Raw genomic sequence first — 22,505 nt, forward strand, 5'->3', positions numbered from 1 at the left:
AGAAAATTTTAGAACCTAAAAAGATGTAAGCTGCAAAAAGATCCATAAATGCAAAATAGAAACACGGGTGTGTAGAAAACCAGTGCTGCACACACTTCTAAATTACTCTCTCCTCATCCAGCAGAAGGTGAATTTTGACACCTTCTAATGAAACAATAAACTGCAGTACTGAATGCTCTCCAGCCATCAGTGTGGAAACTATGCTCATTTCCTTCATCTGCTCTTGCTTCTTCAAGGCAAGGAAGGCAACCACCATAGGCAAGACAGAAAGTAGCATCAGCTCTAATGTCCAAGAGCATGTTATCTGCTGAATCACAGACATGGCCAATAAGTCTAAACAGTGTCACCGTTAAAATGGTGACATTTATCACACTTGGCTATCTATCTTTAAACAGAGTATTTGCTGAGGCTCCTAAAATTAGAAGGGAGCACACTGCAAATACCATGGTAACTACTTGGCATGGTAAATCAAGGTCCTTAAGGCTCCCACACAGACTTGCTGCTATTGTGACTAGAGTTATCCAAATGGCACCTAAGCATTCTTACCACTTACCAAGCAGAAATGTTACCACGGATTAAACTAAGAATAAAGCCAGGGGCGTACTCATTCAAAATAGCAGTAGGATTTTTCTGATGTTAATGAGTAGCTCAAAACTGCTTAAAAATAATTTTGTTTCTACTGTACATTGTAAAGACAAAGCTGGACTGATATGAAACTGATTTTAAAACACAAAGGAATTGCACTTTGCAGAGAGAGCTCCCCCCCAAGCAGTTTAGGAAAGAACAGGGAGGAAAAGAAATGAAGAAGCGAGATGGTACAATGGAAGACCTTCCACATTAAAGGAAATAAAGATTGTTGATGTTGAATGAGATCAGCCAGAAAACAGTAGTTGGATTTCAAGTCTCCATTTTGGTTTTTAACATCTTCAATGACAAATTGAGTAATATATAAGTAATATATACTTATTCAATAAAAGCAGGATAGAACAATGTTATCTAAAGAATTGTGCCTCCAGACTTTGCTTTAACTTCAGACCTCAACACATTGGTAATCTTGGAAGCTCTCCCTTGCAACAATAACTCCTTTGAGTTACTGTTGCATTGATGTTCCAAAACTGAAAGAAGAGGCTGCTGGTGTTGCAGACAACTGAAACTAATTACCTTTAAACTTGGTTGCCAAATAGTAGCAGATCCCAGAAATAGGCCACAGAAGTTTCCTTAGTCTTTTACACGAATTTTACTCTCATGTTACAAGGAATTTTTTTAGCCAGGAACAATAGCTCTTGATTTAAATATTCTCCTTTCCCTTTAGCATTCTCTCGGAACATCAGTATAGAAGTGTTCATAAAGCAGACAATTTGTATATACACAAGGAAGACAGGTAGGGTAAATAGGTGTGCACTACATACATTGTTCAAGATGTCAACCCTCCACACACACACACACACACACACACATACAATGCTGAGCAAAAATAGAACCATCCCAAATTACAGGTGATGTGGGAATGCGTACAGAGAGAGAAGACACAGCTGTCAAAGCTCAAATCATACAAACAGGTGACATGGAGCTGAGAGTCCTTGTCAGAGAACTTACAAGTAAAACTTCTCTTCCCACACAGGGTTCAGATTCCCAAAGATCGTTTTTGTCCTCTTCTTCGTTTTACCCACTTGAACGGTTACATATGGATCACTGGACCCCGTCTTGTCTTTGGCCTGCAGACCCTGAGCACACACCACTGAAAGGAAAACAGAAGGGTTACCACCACCCTGCAACAAGACAATGTATCTGATCACCACCTGAAGTATCAGCTCATAATGCCCAGAGAAACGGGAATATCCCTCATGAGAGCATTTCTGATGAGCTGGAGCTCATGGTGCACTACAGCACCTGCAATGGGGGTATCTGCACCTGCTACCTGTATGTGCACTCAGCAGAAAGACACAGAGGTCAGAGTTATAATTCCACACTAACTCTCTTACTTGAGGCTCCCAAGTGAGACCAAGAGACCCCACGACTATCCCACTCACCAGTGATCGTGATCTTTGCTGACCATTTTGAGGTACCATCCAGCACACTCTGTTTCACTGTCTTCATCTGCTGAGCATGTGTCATTTTGCTCTCACAAAACACATCTCTGATCAAGTCGAAGATCTCAGGCTTGTTCCGCTCCCGAATTTTCATCCGATCCTTCATGGCCATGATGAAATTCTGGGTCCGGTCTTCAGCTCCATGCTTTGAGCTCTTCTCTGCTGCTCCTGTGCACCAGAAAATACACAGTGCTCATCAGGAATGAATACACACAAAATCATGTCTCACTGAATCTGGACAGGGGGATCCAAGCTACAAGTTACCCTTCACATGATGGCTCCTGATACTGACATTCACACTCTGTTTCCCCCCATTCCAACGTGCACAGAGACCTTGGACCATTTGGAGGCAGAAGGAGTAGTTCCTCTATAGTCTGGGATCAGATTGCCTGTCTAACAACAGGTTAATATCCTTACAGCTGAAGAACACCCAGGACTGACATTCTTAACAGCATGGCCTCTGCTCTCATCACCTTGCTATGAACAAATAAATCCTTGCTTAGGCAAGTGCTAAGAAGAGGACATAGAACCCCCATTACAAATAGTACCTATGAGCTTGTCTCAGAGCTGCACTCCAGCACCACAGAAGAGAAGCTCAGATGAGTCTCCAGTGTCGGCATTTTCAACCCATGTGTGTCACAAAGCTCCCTGCTGAGCTCAGAGTCACTGCAAATCTATGTGTCCTGCTTCTCGGGATGCCATTCTATTTTATCAAATAATCAATTTCTAGAACTGCATAGGTATATCAACTACAACAAATACCTGTAAAACAGCAAACTCAACAGTTCAAAATCTGAGCCATTATAAGCATGTAGTGCTACCACAGTGTCCAGCAGCTGGAAACACAAGAGCCAGGCACAGAGTCTATAACTGCACAGGTAGTCAACCCCATCTGACAAAAGAGAAGCCTCTGGTCACTTGCATACCTAAAAAAATTTCAAAGTTCATATAATTATGAGATAAGACTACTCCCATCACCAAATACTTCCTACTCAATTCTGACAATCATTTTTACTGTCAGAATTTAGAAATTGACTACTGCGTCAGATGTGAGACATGCATCAATAAAAGCACCAATGTGAGCTAAGAGGGCAGGTAACTCAGGTGTGAAATGAAAAGCAGGAACTCAGGATTGCACACAGTCTCTCTATACACTGTCTGCAGCAATTTCAAATTATGATCTTAAGTCAGATTAAGTTAAACCAGTAGAAAAGTCCTATGAACACATTCAATCATAACCTTTCTGTTTAATGTAATATACTTTTGTTTGTTATTCTTCTCTAGGATAGTTTAATTAAAGTAAGATTAGTCCCAGGAAAAATGTCCTCCATTCAAGTATTCACCAAATATTAAATTACCTTAAAAATATGTATTATAGCAGGTGCAAGATGTGTGCAAAGGGAGTCATTGATCCACAAAGATCCATGACTGTTTTCTGTTTTCTTCCAGAAGTGAGCAAATATGATTTCTGAAGTACCCATGCTATAAGAAACCACAGTTTTGCATACAATACTGTTTCAGCAAGTAGTGACTAAATATAAAAAAAGTCCTATGAACACACACACACACACACAGAGGAGCCCAGCAGTACATAAGCAAAGAGAATAAAAAGAGTTTCAGCTTGCAATAGACTGTAACCACTGAAGTTACAGAAGTTCATAAAGGACACTGCATACCAAAGTGTGTTATTAAGGACCTGGGTGTGAAACAAGCCATAATTTTACATTACCTGAGTACTTTTTCATTTTCCTTGCTAGAGGCCTGATGTTCAGTATTTCATTTAGTACAATAAAAAGTACATGCTCCAGAGTTTCCTGTTGTTGGCTTAAGATGAAATGAAATCAAAAATACTGAAATTAATTACACAGTCCCTGCTGTTTCTACTCACCGGTGATGCACCTAACATTTATTAAAGGAATATGAAACTGAAATGATACCAGGGGCTATGCTTTGAACTTCAGATAAGAACTGCTATTCAGCTTTAACAGAACTAGGTCTCCTGAGGATGGAGACGGACTCTATGCTTTATATGCAGAACTACAGAAAACTACTGGGAATTTGGGAAAGGCCAAACTGAACAATTTGCCTTTCCTAGCTGGAATTCTGAGATCTGTCATGGTCCAAAGACATCAACTCTGCCCTGACTTTTCTGACTTCAGGGAAATTAAGAACCAATTAAAACTAGCCTTAATGCAAGCACTGCAGGAGCATCAAATGAGGCCTTATAATGCAAGTTTGGACAAATGGAGGAATTCTAATAAAAAACATGTTTAACAGCCCCACAACCTTGAGAGACCTGGCACAGTGGATTTATCCCTCTGCAAGCCTAGCAGCAGCCCAGGGCACTCTGGGTTGCACAATGTTCAAGCCATGACACACAGACCCCAACAGCCCTCTAGTCACCTCCAACACTTGGCTCTGCCTTGTGACTCCAGAGGAAACCCCTCACCTCCACCCACACTGCTTCCCCACTATGCCCAGATAATTTGTCCAGGCAGCTTCATTATTCCTTCCTTGGAAAAGGTCCCTCTGCCTGCAGAGACTGTGCCTGAATTGCAGGGCAAATCTGAATCAGACAGACACCTTATTTAACAATACAGACAAACAAAGAACAGACAGTATCTGCTCTGCTGTCTCAACAACACACTCTTTCTTAATTTTGACACCTGCTTCTTGGTACAAAACCAAGAGGGCTTCTAAACCAACCATTGGGGGACTAATTAACTATCATGTATGTATTTTAAATGCAAAACATGTCACTATACTGAGTGGCAGAGGGTGCTTTTCCTGCTCTTGGACTGGGATTGCTTCTTCAAGCTGCAAAGACATTTTTGGTCAATGCATCAGCTTTTCAAATCCTGTGAATATCAACAGAAAGGCACTGGAATATACAAGTAACATGTACAGCTTTTGGGCTTTCCTTCTTTTTCTCTATGACAGAATTATCAGTCAATTTATGACTGGAAACAGAAAGCAAATATATCTATATTGGGAATTGTATTGATACAGCTATTAGTACACCACCAGTGCTGTTATTCTATGCTTTAAGAAGAATTCAAGAAAGCAACACTGTCAGGATAGAAGGCAGCTGTTCAGTAGGCGGATAATGCTTAGGAATTATATATTCTTGAAACTTAAAATAGATATTCAAGTTTCAAATAAAGGTATCCTTCTTCCTTCTGTGCAAATATTTTCCTACATAGGACTCTGGGAGCAAACAACTGTTCATCACCATGGTGTCTAACCATCATTCAACTCAGAAGCCAAGATGATTAGCACATGACTTAATTTGTCTGACTAACTCCCCACTCACTGACTCGGTCTCAGAACTGCAGCCTCTGAACCCAGAGTACAACACACAAAAGTTTCTCATCCAAAAAGCAACAATCACACTTGCCTCACAGTCCTGAGTCAAAATGCATCAATTAAAAAAGCTAGCCCAGAACTGTACGGGCCTCTTACAGGCTCTTGCTCACATAATGTTCCTTCCTTCCACCCTCTTGGTAATTACTCCTCTGCATTTGTTCCTCTGTCTCCTACTCATCCAGCTCCAGATTTACTCCTTCTTTGATACCAGAATTGCCCAACCCATTGTAATTCAGTTAGTACTGCAGCAACGCTCAAGGCAAGAGACAAAAGCTCAGTTTCCAAAAGCTTTGCATGCCCTGGGGATGTTAAAGAACATCCCTCTATCCACTCTCACTCAAGTAAGAAAAGAAAAGTACCCATTCAGAATAGACTTCCACTACTTCCAAGAATAGCAGATGGCTAAAAAGAGAGCACTGTCCCTTGAGTAGGTATTTATGAGCTTATGATAAAAAAGGTAAGTGCCCTATCATCAGAATAATAACTCTACAACACTATGAACCAGGAGGCTGCAGTACACATACTACAACTGATTCCAGGCTATTGCACTTCAGACACCACCAATTCATGGAATAGCCCTGCTGAAGCAGTCTGCAAATGGGCTTTGATTCAAATTGCAACAAAGCATTGCTGAATTTTTCACCAGTGCAGTCCCACACTGATGATAAATTTTTTTAGAGTATCAGATAATAAGTTTCTTAAAAACATAGAGACAAAGAAAAATACCCTCAGAAGAGAGAATCAAACTTAATTCTACAAGACTTGGGAGAATTACTTTCCCCAGAAAGGTAGGAAGGATGGAAAATGGATAAACAGCACATTCTAAATCTAAGGAATAAAACCCCAGGTGTCTACCCAAAATTTTAAGGCATAAACAATGGAAAAGTATTTGTGACCAGCCTGAACATTCATTTTACTCCAATGAAACATTTTCTGGAAGACTTACACAGATTGAAGTGAATATATATCCTGAGGCATCAAGGTATAATCAATAGAATTGTATTTGTTACCAGTCTGAAAATTCATTTTACTCCACTGTAACATTTTCTGGAAGCCCTAAATAGACATAAGTGAAGATATGTCCTGAGAATGTTTTGGGTTTTTTGCCGACAGCAACAATAAAGCTTCTGTTAGGAAAAAATCCCTCCTGAGTTCAGTATACAAGAAAGTTCAGTCTTGAATTTATGGGATCTCTAAACTATTGTTTGTCCCCCAGACACCCTGTTTCTCATTCCTCAAGCACGGACTATGTTCTTCAAACATATGTATAAAAAGAAATTAAATTCTCCATTTTCCTCTGGCTTTTTTGGTTCCAGTTAGAAGAACTTTAGCATGAACACACCAAAGTAAAGAACACAGTTGCCTGAAATTGCCTTTTAATATGTTTCTAGTACTGATAACCATTGTTTTCCCATTCCAGAGGCACATTCACCCCCTTCTCCAACTCCCACCACTATCCTCTGTCTTTTCTATCTTTTCATTGTACATTTACCATCTCCAGCTTCCTCTACATCTCTAACCCAGCTAATGATACCTTCCACATTCACAGTGGGTAACCCTGCAGACTCCACTCACAATTTCTCTTCCTTGATTCTGGACACCTTACTAGAACTCAGTAAGGAAAATTTTTGTTTGGTTGGGTTTTACCTTTCTACATGCTTCACACTTTTTAAGCCTGGTGTACTCTCAGTTGTTTCCTCTTTGTTTCTGTAACTCTGCATGATGAAGTATCCTGAGTTTACATTTTGAAAGAAAATGTGAAAACATCTGCAACCCCCTGAATAAAATAACAAGTTCTTACTTAATGTTTTGTCATATATGAAATGTAATTTCCAGTTGTTTCTTCTATTCTATGAAAAAACACAACATCACATCCCACAGTCCATTGCATAAGATTATGTAATTACAGCTAGAGATACGAAAAGCTTCCCCCATGGTTATTCTTCAGTATCTCAGCTCCAGAGACTCCCTGTTCTCAGGGAGTCTGAATCACTGAAGTTGTCTTCTACCTTTAATTTTCTCACAGCCAACTTAGCCCTTTTACTCTTTTGTAAACAATGAGCTTAAAAAGATCATCTTACTCCCTGTAGCTTATCTCCCTCTTCACCAACATGGTGAAAGCAAAAACAGGTTCAAACAAGGACTAAACCAATTCACAGAGCCACTGCTGCCAGCTATGAAACAGTATCTGCAGCCCAGAAAGGCTTTAAGACACGGATATCTGTAAACTGTAAAAGTAAGCCAGAGTAGCAGGTGCACTACATGCAGATCTCCTACATCTCTGCCCTGGGCTCCAAAACATCCCTTTAGAAACATTCTATTAGGGAAGACCTAGTACAGCTGTACAGCTATTTTTTTTTTTTTTCGAAACAGCATGATTCCTTCCCTCTTGTCCCATACTGCCAAGCATCTCTTTTGAAAGATTAACAACAACAACATCTTGTATCATCTGAGACATTCTCATATTTCTCCCATTAGTATTGAACTCTCTCCAGTACCCATTTCCATCTGCAGTCTCCCTTCTTGAACATGGATAGCCACAACCCTCCTCTGCAGGAACATACTTCTTCTCAGTCATTAGCTATTTCTTTACTACAGAGGTTTTTCCCTGCTGTTTTCAACTTCAGGACTACTGCTCTGTACAACAGCTTTGTGCCTGTTTCCTCTCCGCTGCTGGTGCAAATCTAATCCTCCTCTGTTCTCCACAGATTTCTCCCTTACTGAGATACCACAACTCCCTTGCATTACAGCACCATGGGTATGCATCTGAATCCAGCCTGGATGCCTTGAGATTTTCACCTCAAATACTGAAAATTAGCAGTTAGCAGAGAGTTCTGGTGAATTCCAGAAATAGAAAGGTTATTCTCAGGAACTGACCCTGCACATCAGACTGTGACAGAAAACTGAGCTATGACCAAACTACATTCTCCTGCGCCAAATGCTCCTTGCTTAGTCACAGAAAGGTCTCTACAAAGCCAAGGTGCCAATGATGCAATAAATGCTATAAACTCACCTCCCAGCTCTCAAAGACAAATCTAGAACTGCTGAGAAACTGGGAGACAGAGGTGTTTGGCCAGGATCAGATGTGTCTTAAAAATAAGGCATTGTAAATACCCTAGACCTAATTGACAACGTCAAGACTCTGCACTCATCAAAAATACAAGTATAAACAATATCCATTTGGGTGTTAAGAAGAGTCGTAAGAAAAAACAAATGACCTATGATTCACTGGTATCCCTTGCTGAATCACTCAGCCTGGCTTTCCCAAACAACTGCAGCCCAATTCAGATCACAAGATCCGACTTTTCAAATTTGTAGAATTGCTGAAAGGAATTTGCAATAAGTCCCTTCATACTTCACAAACTTTTCTGATTCCTTAGACTTAATCCATCAAGTTACACTGAAAAGAAGAGTGAACAAAAAGAGCCACACCTTCCTACTCAACATTTAACACACATGGAAGGAATTTCTATTCTATTTAGACTGAGGTATTTTGCTCTCAAGCAGGAATATAAATTTCAGACTGAATTAAGAAATGGTATTTCAAGCAAATAAGAAAAACTGGACCAAGGCAGATGCCTAAATGAATACTTTTTTCTCTTTTCTTCCCCCCTTTAATCAAATTCCTTTTAAACTTCTCCATTGTTTGTGTAAGGTGTCATTTTTTCTGCAAAGTTACAGAGTTCCTTGAAGAGATGACTTGTTTTTTACTTAGTTTTTTACACCAATGAAATAATCAGAAATGCTAGTAGGAAGATGCAATACAACACCTTTGTATCTGACTCACCATCTCTGTTAACTCAGCCCTAGGTCTCTAGAGTGGTTCAGCTAAGCAGGCCTACTGTTGAAAAGACAAAATGCCTTCCCCCAGGCTGCTGTTGGTACAGATAATCCAAGCTAAATTCAGGAACTCTATACCCTAAGCATGTGCCCAGTGCTGCTCTAAAAAGCTTAAAACAGGGGCACAGACTGATGGTTGGAACAGGCAGGGGGGAGAGAACAAATGTCAGAACATTCAGCCTCATACCCTCTTCATCCAACCCATACTTCAATGCAGGATATGCTAGAAAATACACAACCTGAGCTGACACAAACAGAGCAAACAAAGCAAAAAACCAAACCAGCCATCAAAAAATCAACCAAAGCCAACAAACAGCTGTGAAAGAGTAAAGAATTAAACCTTCTTTAAAAGGACATCAAGCACAGTGCTGTGAAGCTTTTCTGCATCAGTGGAGCTGTCTGTGCCCCAAGGAAGGGGTTTAGCCCAATGGCACCTTTTCAGAAAACACACAGTCACGTCAATCACTGCAGCTTCACTGATCCCTGAGATATGAGCAGTACATTTAGGAAGGCTCTGGCAACAATTTCTGGAGCAGCCACACTCCACTGAACTCTACTCACTCTGCAGGCAGTCAGCATTGAGCAGGTCTTGGCACTTCTCGTGGCACTTGACCCCGCACTCCCCGCAGCGCATTCCCTGCCGCGCGATGCCCCACAGGAGCCCCTCACACTCGTAGCAGTAGGTAGGAGTTGTGGCTGTCCACACTTCAAAGTTGTGTGGGGTTGTACAAGAGATGGGGTAAATTAAGGCTTGCAAGGTCTTCTTATAGACATGAGATTTCTGAAAGGCAAGAGCACATGTAAACCAACATCCAGGGAGGTGACTGAGCATATTTTTGCTAGCTAATGCAACGATTTTACAGGAAAAGGCATGACAAGTGCTATAAAGCTACACATTTGAGGTGGACAAATGCATCAAATTTTTGCATGCAGTGTCAGAGGACACCCCTTGCCTTCCAAAAGTGTCTCCCCAGGCGTTAAAAAAACTGGAAGACAACAATTTATGGGAAATTTGTGGATGGGAAATACCTTGAATAAAGCAAGTTTCACACACTGTCCCTTATGGCACATAGCATGGAAGGAAATAGTAAGATTAGTGAGATCAAAAAGTGTTTGACAGCACCATCAAGGCAAATGATGCCTCTTGTGGTGTCCTATGCAGGACCAGGAGTTGAACTCAATGATCCTGATGGGTACCTTTCCAACTCAGCATATTCTGTGATTCTGTGTTTCTACATTTTTCAGGATTATATTGATACATTAAGTATTACTTTTATGTGTTTAGTTTCTTTGGCCAAATGATACAGGAAGCTTTGCATCTATATTTCCAGACATCTGTGAAGCTGGCTCTGAATCTCAGAGAGCCAAGTCTCTTTAATTTGCTTAGTCAGAATTAAGAGAAGTCAAGTAACCCTCCCACTTACCAGCTCTTCATCTTTGAGAGATGTTCTAGTAGCCATTGCTGAGGTAATTCCGGCTTTTCGGGACTGAACCAGTGACTAGGGAAGAAGAAAGTTTGTTATTCACCACCAATATTTACAAGTGCAATGGCATTACGTGCCCAGAGATGTGAGCAAGGGGACTCTGTCATGCCAGACACCAAACCAGCAATCTACTGAATTTAAGCTGGTTTCTTAAATGACTGCTCACATCTCAGAGGAGTCAAATGTATACTCTGAAAGGTCTCCAACTTGTTTCCATCTGTCCATAATCAGTCTCACTCTAGTAAATTTCTATTTGTTTCTCTGAAATAATTGCCAATGAAATCTGGGTTCCCATCTCCACTTTTACTTTCTGGTAGCAACAGTAGCCCTTCTGCTGTCTGAGGTCACTACAACAAACTCAGTTTTGTGTATCTAACTTCATTCATATCCAAAGGGAGATTATTTCACCAGCTTTCCATAACATACAACACCCCAAAATGTGACAGCAAAGAGGTTGCAAGTAACAAGGATAAAAGAAAGGGAGTGAGTTGGGAGCAGAGGTTTGAATGTGACAGTGTATCACATTCATCAGCCATCACTGAACACAATGAACTGCATTTTCCCCTTGGAATACCGCCTTTCACATCATGCCAGCACTGCTTTGCAGCTGTGGACAGCCCAGGGCACTGTCTTTGCAGCACCTCACAGTGGCATACAAGGGATTTCTACAGCCTCTCCAGTAACATGAAGGCAGAGAAGGATACTTAAAGATAGCAGGACTTGCTTTGAAATCATCCAACTCTATCAAGTTTTGTACCACTTATGTTCTGCTTTATGCTGTTTCAAGAGAGACTGAAAAAGTTCATTCCAACAGTGATGGAGCAGGACAGAGTATTGGATACGCATTCACTGCAATAAGGTAGGTTCAAACAAAAAGCAAAGAAGTAGAGGGGGAAATAACATAAAGTAAGGGTTTTTTTTCTGGTAAAGACTTGATGGATAGTCTTCACCTGCACTTACCATGGCCTGTGAACAGAGAGAATGAATGCATTCAAGGGAAGTAACACAAGTTAATGCCATTATTGCAACAATTTAAGATACAAGCAGTTAGCTAGACACATGCCAAGCTGCCCATGAATAAGCTGGCAGACAAAATTGTATGCATCTTTTCATATGATTTACAGGATATAGAAACTTTGGTCTTTCAGCTGTTACAGCATTTCTCTCAAGTATGAAATCGCTACGTGTACTGAATACAACCAAGAGAAAACCATTTGTCCTGCAGAAGCCTTATCATACAAGCATATGAAACTTGTCCTCATTACTCACTTGGTTCACATGCTTCCTCAGTGCAGAAGTCTACTGGCAATATTGCAAATAGCTTTTAAAATCCAACCGCATATGCTCGTTTATCTATCCTCTGAAATTCCAGCCTTCTGGTAAGCTGCCAAACCTCACACGGATGTTATAACTTTCCCTAAGGTATGTGACTTTTAGGAAACCTTTTAAAATTCTGCAGGCTTAAAAATAATAAAATATTTTGTGTAAAATAAAAAGGATAAAAACTTGAAAAATACCCTAATTCTGTGAAATGAATGAAATTGTCTACAAAACCATAGCTCATTCTCACTGAGATTTTTTAAGCAGTACTCCTAACCCTTTAGTATAAGAATTAATTTAATAAAACGCTTGAGATTCTTGAAGTGACAATGAATGTGCCTATATATCAAGAAAGTAAAGCCAGTTGTGTAAATGCTGTGTGGCAGAAGAGAAACAAACAAATCTCTTACCAGATCACTGACAAGTGGAATTGGCTTTTTTTTGCGCAGATCAGGCATGCTATCGATGCCATAGAGACCACCTGCAGGCCTGGAAATTCAGGAGATAAAAAAAACAACAAAACAACTAATTAATTTAGGGTTGGTAAGGGTGAAGAGGGTGATGCTTTACTGAAGCAAGAAAAACAGCCAGAAGATTATACTTAAGAAAGTGTAAAGTTAATGCTAAAAACGATTAAGTGTTTATCTTCTTCACATGCAACAATCCAGACATTCCTGCCTGGTGTTGGTGGTTGGGAGGGAGCACAACAAAGAGGATCAGCCCCAGGGCAGAATGCTGCCATCTTCTGATTCTAGTTTAGAACACACTTAATACTGGCCCTTGAGGACCGTATAATTGTTAGGAAAAAACTGACATCAGAGGAGAAAATATATTATTTTTGTTTCTATAAAAGAGACCATTGTGGTGCTCAGCATTTCAAGCCATGCAGACTAGTACATACAAGAGATAGCATTTGCTGGCAGAAGTGACAATGAAGTAGAAGGGTGATTACCCCAGCAACAGTCAGAGCCTGATGAGATAAAACACTCTGACCTACTTCCCCTTCCCAATGAGACCAGCCTGGATAATTATACCTGGATCCTACCACTTACTGGTAACACCACATGGATGTACCCCTGTATTTGAAGATGGTCTATTAATCCAGCTGAAAGGCCTCCAGTAAATGCATCCATCTCTAAGGACTTTAGATAATGCTTTTTCCTAAAGCTGGAAACTGAGCACACATCTCTCTGCTGTAGCTTCCTCCCTACAATGAACACCCAGCCCAGCAGGCAAAATCCACAGCACTTCTCAGTGTCTCTCTCACCCTCCCCATCTCCACTCTGGTCTCAGGCCTTGCTAACATTAAGAATATGGCTTCTGAGGTCTTCTCGATTACAGAGACTGCAAGGGAACCCTCTGCCTCTTCATCTTTAGCCATTTGTCTCCACTCCCTGCCACTCTGGCTTACATGTTTTGGTATTTGTATGATAAACTGGCTGGCAATTTCAGTCTGGTTATTTTGTTGATTTGGTACAACATACCCAGTCAAAATGCTCTGCAGGAAAATTACAGGAAAAAGGAGTGTGGTACAAACTGTTCATACAGTCATAAAAACTACCTTTCCAAACAATCTAGGAAATCAAACTGCCACTACAAATTCACACATGCTATGAAAATTATGAGGTTGATAAATGACAAGAGGCAACCTGCAGCCATTAGAGAGCAGGGCCTACTCAAGACCCCTTAAATACAGCCAAAAGCAAAAAACCACCAAACAACAAAACATCCAGTGTGACCAAACCCATGCTACAGGAGAATGGACAAGGATGCCACAACACAGCCTAGCATGAGGCTGTGACAAAGAGAAAAGCAGTCCATTATTACAGAAACATGTAACAGAATTGTAATAGTATAATTGACTTTTTTGATGGGGCGTAGGAGGGTGACGTGTCCAAGCCATGGCTGAGCTGACAGCTGCTGCTGGCTGAACAAGCCTGGTGGGAAGGTGAGCAGTCACGTGTAAATGCAAGAGCCATGTCAGCTCCCCAGTTTTCCAACAGTGCAGTTTTCCAATACTGGAAATCCTCACAGCAAGGCCACGCTGTGTTTTTTCACTAGAGGCTATCATCAATTCCAACAGAGAATTCCAGAAAATTTTTTTGACAAAGTCATACTGCAAAAATCCCTTCTGAATTATTATAGAAAAATCTCACCCACATAAAGAAGTAAGAAATATGTTTATATTGCCACATTTGTCTGCTACCCTTATGCTAAAAAACCTTTCCAATACTGGTGATACTATTTTGAGGTAAAATAGGTGTCATGGCAGACTACTCAGATGATGCAAAGAGTCCCGGGATTACCTGGACCACAACACAGCTTATTGATAAGCTTTGCGTCAAGGATTTGTGTAAATCCCTTGAATTATCAAAGCATATATAAAATTGAAAGGGAGAGTGTATAACCTGAAAAGATTCAACAAAATGATCACAAGTAAAACTCCAGAGTTAATGCTCCTGGCTAACAGCTTTTTCCTACCTGATTTCAAATTTTTTTTCTAATTTAATTGAAAGGAAATTGCGATACTCTGACATTTCCCAGGAAAGAAGAGAAACAATAAAATTGTATGCTTTATAAATTCAAGATGAGCCTATATAAATTATTGTGCTTGAGAAACGTGTCTAGTTACAACTTGGTTTGTTGCAAAATACTTTTGATAGATTGAGGTTTATGACAGAAACAGTGGTAAGCTAGGATGACAAATGTATTTGAAAGGTGCTTGTATTTGTCACTGAAGAGAGGTGTACTAGTACATATATAGTTACACACCCGGATGACCTGCTTTTAGCTTGTTAATATTAATAAAAAAATTTAACAACAATTCCTAATTTTCAAAAATGTTGTGCTTTTAGCTACCTCAGTCCCTTTATTCAAGCACAACTGCTACCTCACTTAATTACAGAAGAATTGACGGTGCCTCAAATGTGCACAGTGCAGTTTTATATGTAATAGGATAACTCGCCTCTGCAGTGGATGTAATATTTATAGCATTATAGAGAGCTGTATTGAGGAGTGAATAGCATTTCTGTATGAGAAGATAATTTGCACTAATAAATAAAAGATACAGATATGAGATACTACACTCAGAAACTGATCCATAATACCAATTGTCCATTTTATTTGAAGTGGTATCTCCAAAGCCAGTGATTACAGACAGGAAGCTCCTGTTGCATTATACTATAAATGAAAATTGCTTGAAGCACGTATTCATCTTTTAATACAAGTTGTATCACACAGAGGTTTCTATTAAATCTTGACAATCTAAGCAAGCTAAGGTGGTTTGCAGTAACAGAGGATGACTACTTCCTTCAAAGGACACCACAACTGCAATCTTCCTATTGAAAGAACAACTCCAAACATAAATAATTTAATATACTTTGAGGCTAATAAGCCAAAATGTGGCCAAGGGTTGAATTAAAGGTTTACATCCCACAACCACCTTCTCTGGGAATCCCTTGCATGGGATGAGTGAGTATGACAAACTTTTGTTCAAAACTACATTAGCCAGACTGTTCAGCTGTATCTTGTGTAGAAAAGAAAAAAATTACAGACTAGAGCAAACAATGCCTCGAATTGACAACACATGTTTAAATAATTCAGGACTTGTAGGTGTATCTACCTTTCAGGCAAGGAAATAATTTGATGCGCATGAACCAATAAACTGAGTACACTGTCTTCTTGTTGAAGCAGGAGAAGGTGCTGTTTATAGTTACAATAAATCACTGCCTCCTGCTCCTGCAAATTGCCAATTCTCCAGCAGCCCACTCACTAAGTCCCAGGTTCCTTGGGAAAAGCAGAGGGTTGCTAGGCAGCTCCAGGCATCCGCAGGTGACTATTTGTGGGAATACCAACACCACAGAACAATGACTCCAAAAGGAGAAAGCCATATAATGAAGCCTCCAATTTAACTTTATGCTTTTTTAGGGAAGCTTCCTTAAGTAGTATGAGAATTAACTTAAGCAAGCCAATGTCTGGCTGAGATTTCAGGGCGAATCTTGCTGCTGCTGACTGACAGCTCCTAATGGGTGCCCCACCATCAAACTAAATCACCCTGACCATGTACCAGGAACATAACCTGTAAAATGTGTCACCATCTTTTTCCTGCCACAGGATCCCAGAGAAGCTGCCATGCTGGCACCTATTACCACAGAGTGTCACGCTGCAATTACAAACAGAATTTGTCTGCTTCATTTGCTGCAAGCAGCGTGTTGTGGAGAGAATGCACGACCTGATCACTCTCATCTGTCCAAAACAGGCATGATGAGCAATGCTTTAAAAATACAGACTGCAATAATTTCTAGAGTTAGTGCAGTTTTAACTACTACAAGGAATCCCTGCAAATACAGAAGACTCCCCCAAACCTATTATCTTCTTTTAAGAGCAGAAGACACAGCACTCCTTCAGAGCTACTCTTTCCCTTCTGCTGCCACCAATGAATGATCCAGGAGAAAGGATTTCATGGGGACTACTCTGAGGTGCTCAGCAGCAATTATTTAATACTGCTGACATAAGCACTTGCCACCAACACATTATAGATTATACACTGCAGCTATAGCCTTACTCTTAATCACAGGTCTCTGTGGAAGAGCTGCATATCCCACCTCCACTGCTTTAGAAGAGACTGACACACAGCAGCAGCCTGGCCTTCAGTGAGGCTTGGCCACTTGATTATTTTATTAAAAACATCATAAATGCTATTTTTACTTAGACTGAACTGCAGACTTCTAAAGCACACTCTGATTATAAATACAGGGATAAAAGGTCTCAAAATACCACTTACCCTCCTTTGAGCCAGGGTGGTTTTGATGGATCAGCCTCATCTTGGCCCTGAAGTGGGAGAAGGGAAAAAGAAAATAACATGAAAGTTTCCAGAAACACCAGGAAAATTATTTGTACTGTATTCTGCAGAAAGGGTAACAGACCATACTGCATGCAGGCAAATGCATACAGAAACTCGTTCAAGCACCTCCAATGACCAAGATGTAAGGGTAAGTCATACAGACACAGACAGACTACGCAATTTCATTGAACAGCCAGGACTAGAACCTGAAGAGCCTGTTCAGTGCAACTCCACATTCAATAGGCAGTCTTGAAGACAAATGCTTTCCTTTTTTCCCACCTCCAACAAGTTACTGGAGAGCTCCTGTTACTACAGGTCACCACTTAACATGAATATGGTCACAATGAAGATGTTATAAATTAAAAGCGCTTCTATGAAATGCACAAATGACAGATTAACATGAACCTCTGTATGAACACTTGTGAGCTTTGCTCATGCCCAAATGCAAAGACTCTTTAGTCTCCTAAGCAAAGAGGTCCCATTGTAGCTTCACTCATTTATTTAAAAGTATTTCACTTCTAACAGACATGAAACAAGGGCCACCACTTGCAGGTCAACTGCAGGGATTCCACAGTGTGACGGAAAACACCACAGAATGCAAATGTGGAGATTCATATTTATGAATTCAAACCATGTTTTTATGTTCACATTAAGACTACATTCATAGACTGTTTCTCTGCGGATCTTGAGTGGACTAATTAGAAGTGATAAGTATCTGAACACTTGCAATGTACCTGGAAGAAACAATAGGTTCTGGATAAGGGGAAAACAGCTATCCGTAACTAGAAACCTCTTTGTTTCAGCTCACAGGTCATATGTTCTCCTGCACTCCCTGAAAGAAATGCTGCTTTCACAAAGGACTAAGCAGGTGATGATGCTAGCTAAAACTCCAACCTCAGATAGTGACATCTGCCATGAGAAAAAGGAGGCTGCAACTTGCACACAGTGAAAAAGAAAGTATTTCCAGCCATGGAACTCAAAACCTGAGAGTCAACAAAATAAAGGAGTTTGAGTCAGGAAATAAGAATCCAACTCTTATTGCAAAATAAAGGAACACAGCCCCAGAAGAAAGTTCTTTTTTCTTTTCCTTTTTTTTCTAAACTATGCTCTGAATGAGTTGTGCAACCCCACACTGTTCACAGGTGACAAACAAAGATTCCCAAGAAGAGCAGAAATAACCAAGGAAAGACATTCTCTTTGAGGTAACAACTTGAACAGAAGCAAATGTCCAAACTTTGTATTTTTGAGTCCTACAAATTAGGGAATTTGCAGATTTAAAGGCTACCTATTAGTAAGTTTATTATTTTGTATTTAAACAGATTGAACAGTACGATGTTATCCATAATGGAATGGGCATGATCAGACAGGCCTGCAGAGCAGGAAGGGGCCCAGACCCACAGTCCAGTACCATGCACGTTTCCCCATAGCTACAGCTGCACAGAAGGCTTCACCAAGCTTTGCTGCCAAAACCCCTCAGCCTGAAATCTGCATTTTCTCCAGAGGGATCTGAACCAGCTGTTGGTCAAGAGAGATTTCATGAAGTAAATGCAACCAGATCCTTCTGTGCACACAGGGGAGGACATTTCTACCTTCGCATCTGAACACTTGGAAGAGCTGTGGTTAGAAAGCAACACTAAAATGGACAAAGGTTTCATACTGGGCTGAGCTTGACACCAATGGCTCAGCTATGCTGAATGACAGAGAATGACAAACACAAACGTGGCAACATTGATGGCAGAAGTCAGTAATAACAAGGTTTTCCATCATTTTACATGAGAATGAGATGTTACTGATATTTGAGACATTAAAATACTACAAAACAGTGTGCTCGCTGCAGACTGGAGACCACAAGAGTATCAAGAATCTCGGAATAAGGGGGAAGGAAAGATATAGGGAAAGTTGTTACCTAGTTAAGCAATTTCCTACAGGCAACCACAAGTCAACAGAGAATAGCCAGGAATGTGGACATGGGGAAGGCAGAAAGTATGATCAGGAAACAAACCTACATCATGTCCCAGATTTGTGATGTGCAAATAAAACTTGCCAGGAATTCCAGATCACTTTAAAAAATGAGCAAAAATATAATTTATTTTTACCAAGTCTTTCAGACATGCAAATAAAAACAAAAGGCAGAGATTCTCTGGTGTCAAGATTGAAAATCATCTGGGCATAATAGCACAAAACAAAAAAAGGGCTTTCAGTAAGTGGCAATATTGATGCAGGGCCAAAGCAGGTGATGGCTGTGTGAAAGCTGGAGTTATCATCTGCTGAAAGCAAAGTAAAGAGCTAATTTGTTCCAGGCAGCCTTCTCCCCGAGAAAATGCCAAGAGAACCAGCACCTGACATCCATCAAATGAGGGCTGATGCCTTGAGACTGTAGAAGAGCCAATGCAGTACTCACAGTTAAAGTGTGTATGTGTGGAAGAGGGAAATGTGATCCAGATTAGGACCATTAATGGCTTCAAAAGCTTGAAAGGGTTCTGAGTAAACATGAAGGAAAGAATTAAGATGGAGGCTACTGAAAAACAGGCTTTGTTTCACAAAGCAACTATTTTTCTCTAACTATAAAATGAATGATGAACTGAATTCTCATTTCAAAAAAACCCTTTTGATGCAGTGCCATATGACGTTAATAAAGACCGGATAAGCTGAGGAGGAGGAAGGAGCTTTCAGGTGGATAAACAAGTAACTGTAACTGAGCCAGTCATGGACAACGCAATAAGGAAGCTAGTGGGAGTAAGTAGGATCTGCTGATAAAATCTGGAAATGACAAACCCAGGAGAATTATTGACACTGAACTCATAGGTCCGGTAGAAAGAACTGATGGCAGTAAATACGGCAACGATGGAGGATCAAACATGGAAAAAATGGCAAGGTCGAAGTCCCAAAGGCTGCCATGAATTTGACAGATACAAGGTGTTCCTCAGTGGAGAAAAGCATGAAACAATGGATTTGAGTTCTAGTCACCACACTGACCATAAGCCTATGATCCAGCCAGGCAGGAATAGAACATAATCCATAGAACAAGTCCAATGCAATGTCTCCACAGAAGTAAAAGCATAAATACCTTTGTACTATGTTGGCAAGATTTCTTCAGAAAAGCATATGAAATCTTTTTATTCTGCATCAAAGTAAAAAATAATCACAAAGGAAAATGGCAAAAGCAGCTGGAGTATGTAAACACAATCCTATAAGGAGAAAAACAAATCATCTTCCTTACAACCTTTTCCTGTGCTTGTTCAACAGGCAGGTGAATAGGAGAAGAACTACAGCTAAACAGAGGATGAAAATTCAAAGATGTGTCATGACGACACCTCCGTAGAAGTCTTTCAAAAGGACAAGCAGACACCAAACCATAATAGTTCTAGAGAATGACATTGGGAGGTTTATATTAAAAGGAATTGGCACATAATATCACACAGTGGCAGTCACCAAGAAGTCCTCTGCAGTCCCTTCTTGCACTGACGAAGTGCAAGAGTAGTCAAAGAAGCAGAGGCTGTATTAGCTACACATGCTGGCATGAGGGTTTAAGACATCTCCATCAATGCCATCTAAACAAAGTAATCCACAGTGTGCACCCCTCTTGGGGGTAAGAAGTCTTCACAAATGCCTCCTTATTTAAAGAAAGCACACACTAATATTGTCCATCCAGATGAATTTGCTGCAGGTGGTGAGTTTCCAACTCTCCAAAGGCAGCAGTCGTGCCAGGACACAGCAGGGCTCCAGCAGCTGCCCTGGGACTTGTCACCAGCCACCGGTCTCCTCAAGTTCAGCCCACGGCAGCAGCCTGAGCTGGTCAGAGCCAGGGCAAGCAGCAGAAACAACAGGCACGTGAGAAGAGCACTGCAACACCTGTGAGAGTTTTTAACACTGTCCTTCCCAAGGACAAATGGGAAGGCAAAGGGAAAGCAGACACATTTAACACCCTGTCATCCATCCACATGCTGCAAGTCAAAGAAAGCGTTTTGCTGGCTCATGGCCTTCTCTGCACAGCTCTGTCATTTGATCTTTCCTTGAAAGTAGCCACATCAGACTGAATCTGAAATTTAATTTTTTTAACCTCCAGTAGGCACATATAAGAGCACTGAAACAACAGAGAAACAAACATGTAAATAAAACAGGCCATCACATCCTTATTTGATTTTTAAAAATTTTGATGCTGGTGGATGACATTTTTATACCTACTATCCAACAAATACTTTAAAATGGGGAAGTGCTTGTCACCCTAGTACTGCAGTATATTCACCCACAGTAAAGCTGTATAGTATATTGCAAACAGCTGCTGAAAGGTCTTCTCAAGTAATTAAAGTCTCTGATCAACAAAGAACCAGTAAGAAAAACTATGTCAGCAACAGAGCAGCATAAATTGAAGGCCCTGGACTAAACAAGGCAACAGACATGGTTACTTAAGTCAAAGTATTCAGTCACAGGGAAGTCAATGTTTGGTGAAGCCTATAAAGGAAACAACAGGAGTTTTGCTTACTAAGGAAAAGCAGCAGCTGGGCTTACAAGTAACTTGAGAAGTTATTTAACAAAGCTGCAATTTTAAAATTTTGCAAATTCTCTCATACACAAGAAGATACTTTAATGGACAAAACAAACAATTATGCACTTCTGTAGAAGCAAAGGTCCATAAAATGGACAGAGGGGCAAAAAAAGAAATAAAATAAATCACAAAGTCTGGAGCATCACAAGGGAAAGAAAGAACATCCACAGATCTGTTAACCTTTTATATGTATCTAGCTCTCCACATAAAAGGCTTCCTAACAATGTAATTTTCCATCACATCTAAGTACATTGTGTCTAGCACATTATCCTCTTAAAATAAAAATCAGATGTAAAACATGTAAAGCTGCTTTATGCCACTTTATTTAAACAGATTAAAAAATCAATAATGACATCTTATTTGTTTTGAAAATCATCCTAACTTGTTTTCAAATACCATGTTTTATTATTAAACCTCAAAACCCTCAGTTAGATATAGGTTAATCTGAATCAAGCTAAAACAAGGAGCAACTGACTAAATTAAACTTCTGGTCATGCCTAATTAGTGCATGTCTTCAGTGGCATTAACAGAGTCGGACTGAACTAAATCTTCCCAATTAAGTCAGTCTTGTGATTCAATATCTTCATTCACTCAAGTATGCAGCATTTTACATGGAATCCAAAGCTTCAACAAGTCAAGGGATTATTTTAAATTCATTCTGTATTCTGCAATATTATCCATTTATTAAGGGCTGAAGAGCCCCAAAGGAAGCTCCTTCCAACTGATGCATCATCCAGTACCACCTTTCTAGCTGCCAGATGAACAGTTTAAGGAGGTTTACAGTGGTTTTGCCTTGAAGTCAAAAGGGGACTGTATTTAACACCAATATTTGACACCAGTTATCTCTGCATTCCTGAAAAAGCATTAATTGACAGATATTTACCAATAAGAAGGAAACAAAACTGCTGATATATGAGCCAATAAAGCTTAGAAATGCAAATTCATTGGACTCAAGGGATGACATCTGCATGGAGGCCCAAAAATCCGTGCAAGGTTCAGCTTCTCCTGGAAGCCAG

At 40.2% G+C, this 22,505-nt stretch overlaps 1 protein-coding gene across 12 annotated transcripts in view; it reads right to left on the minus strand.

The window, feature by feature from the left end:
• Positions 1-22,505, minus strand: part of UNC13B (unc-13 homolog B) — a 207,700-nt gene that overhangs the window by 68,233 nt on the left and 116,962 nt on the right. For all 12 annotated transcript variants that reach the window (XM_077171834.1, XM_077171833.1, XM_077171835.1 and 9 more), the window contains 6 exons: positions 16,884-16,930; positions 12,511-12,589; positions 10,721-10,795; positions 9,858-10,077; positions 2,031-2,258; positions 1,597-1,738 (listed from right to left, as the gene is read on the minus strand). In XM_077171834.1, coding sequence (XP_077027949.1) covers positions 1,597-1,738; positions 2,031-2,258; positions 9,858-10,077; positions 10,721-10,795; positions 12,511-12,589; positions 16,884-16,930 — 791 coding nt within the window. The remainder of the gene's footprint in view (positions 1-1,596; positions 1,739-2,030; positions 2,259-9,857; positions 10,078-10,720; positions 10,796-12,510; positions 12,590-16,883; positions 16,931-22,505) is intronic.

This window comes from Agelaius phoeniceus, chromosome Z (assembly GCF_051311805.1).
Source record: "Agelaius phoeniceus isolate bAgePho1 chromosome Z, bAgePho1.hap1, whole genome shotgun sequence".
Lineage (NCBI taxonomy): Eukaryota > Metazoa > Chordata > Aves > Passeriformes > Icteridae > Agelaius > Agelaius phoeniceus.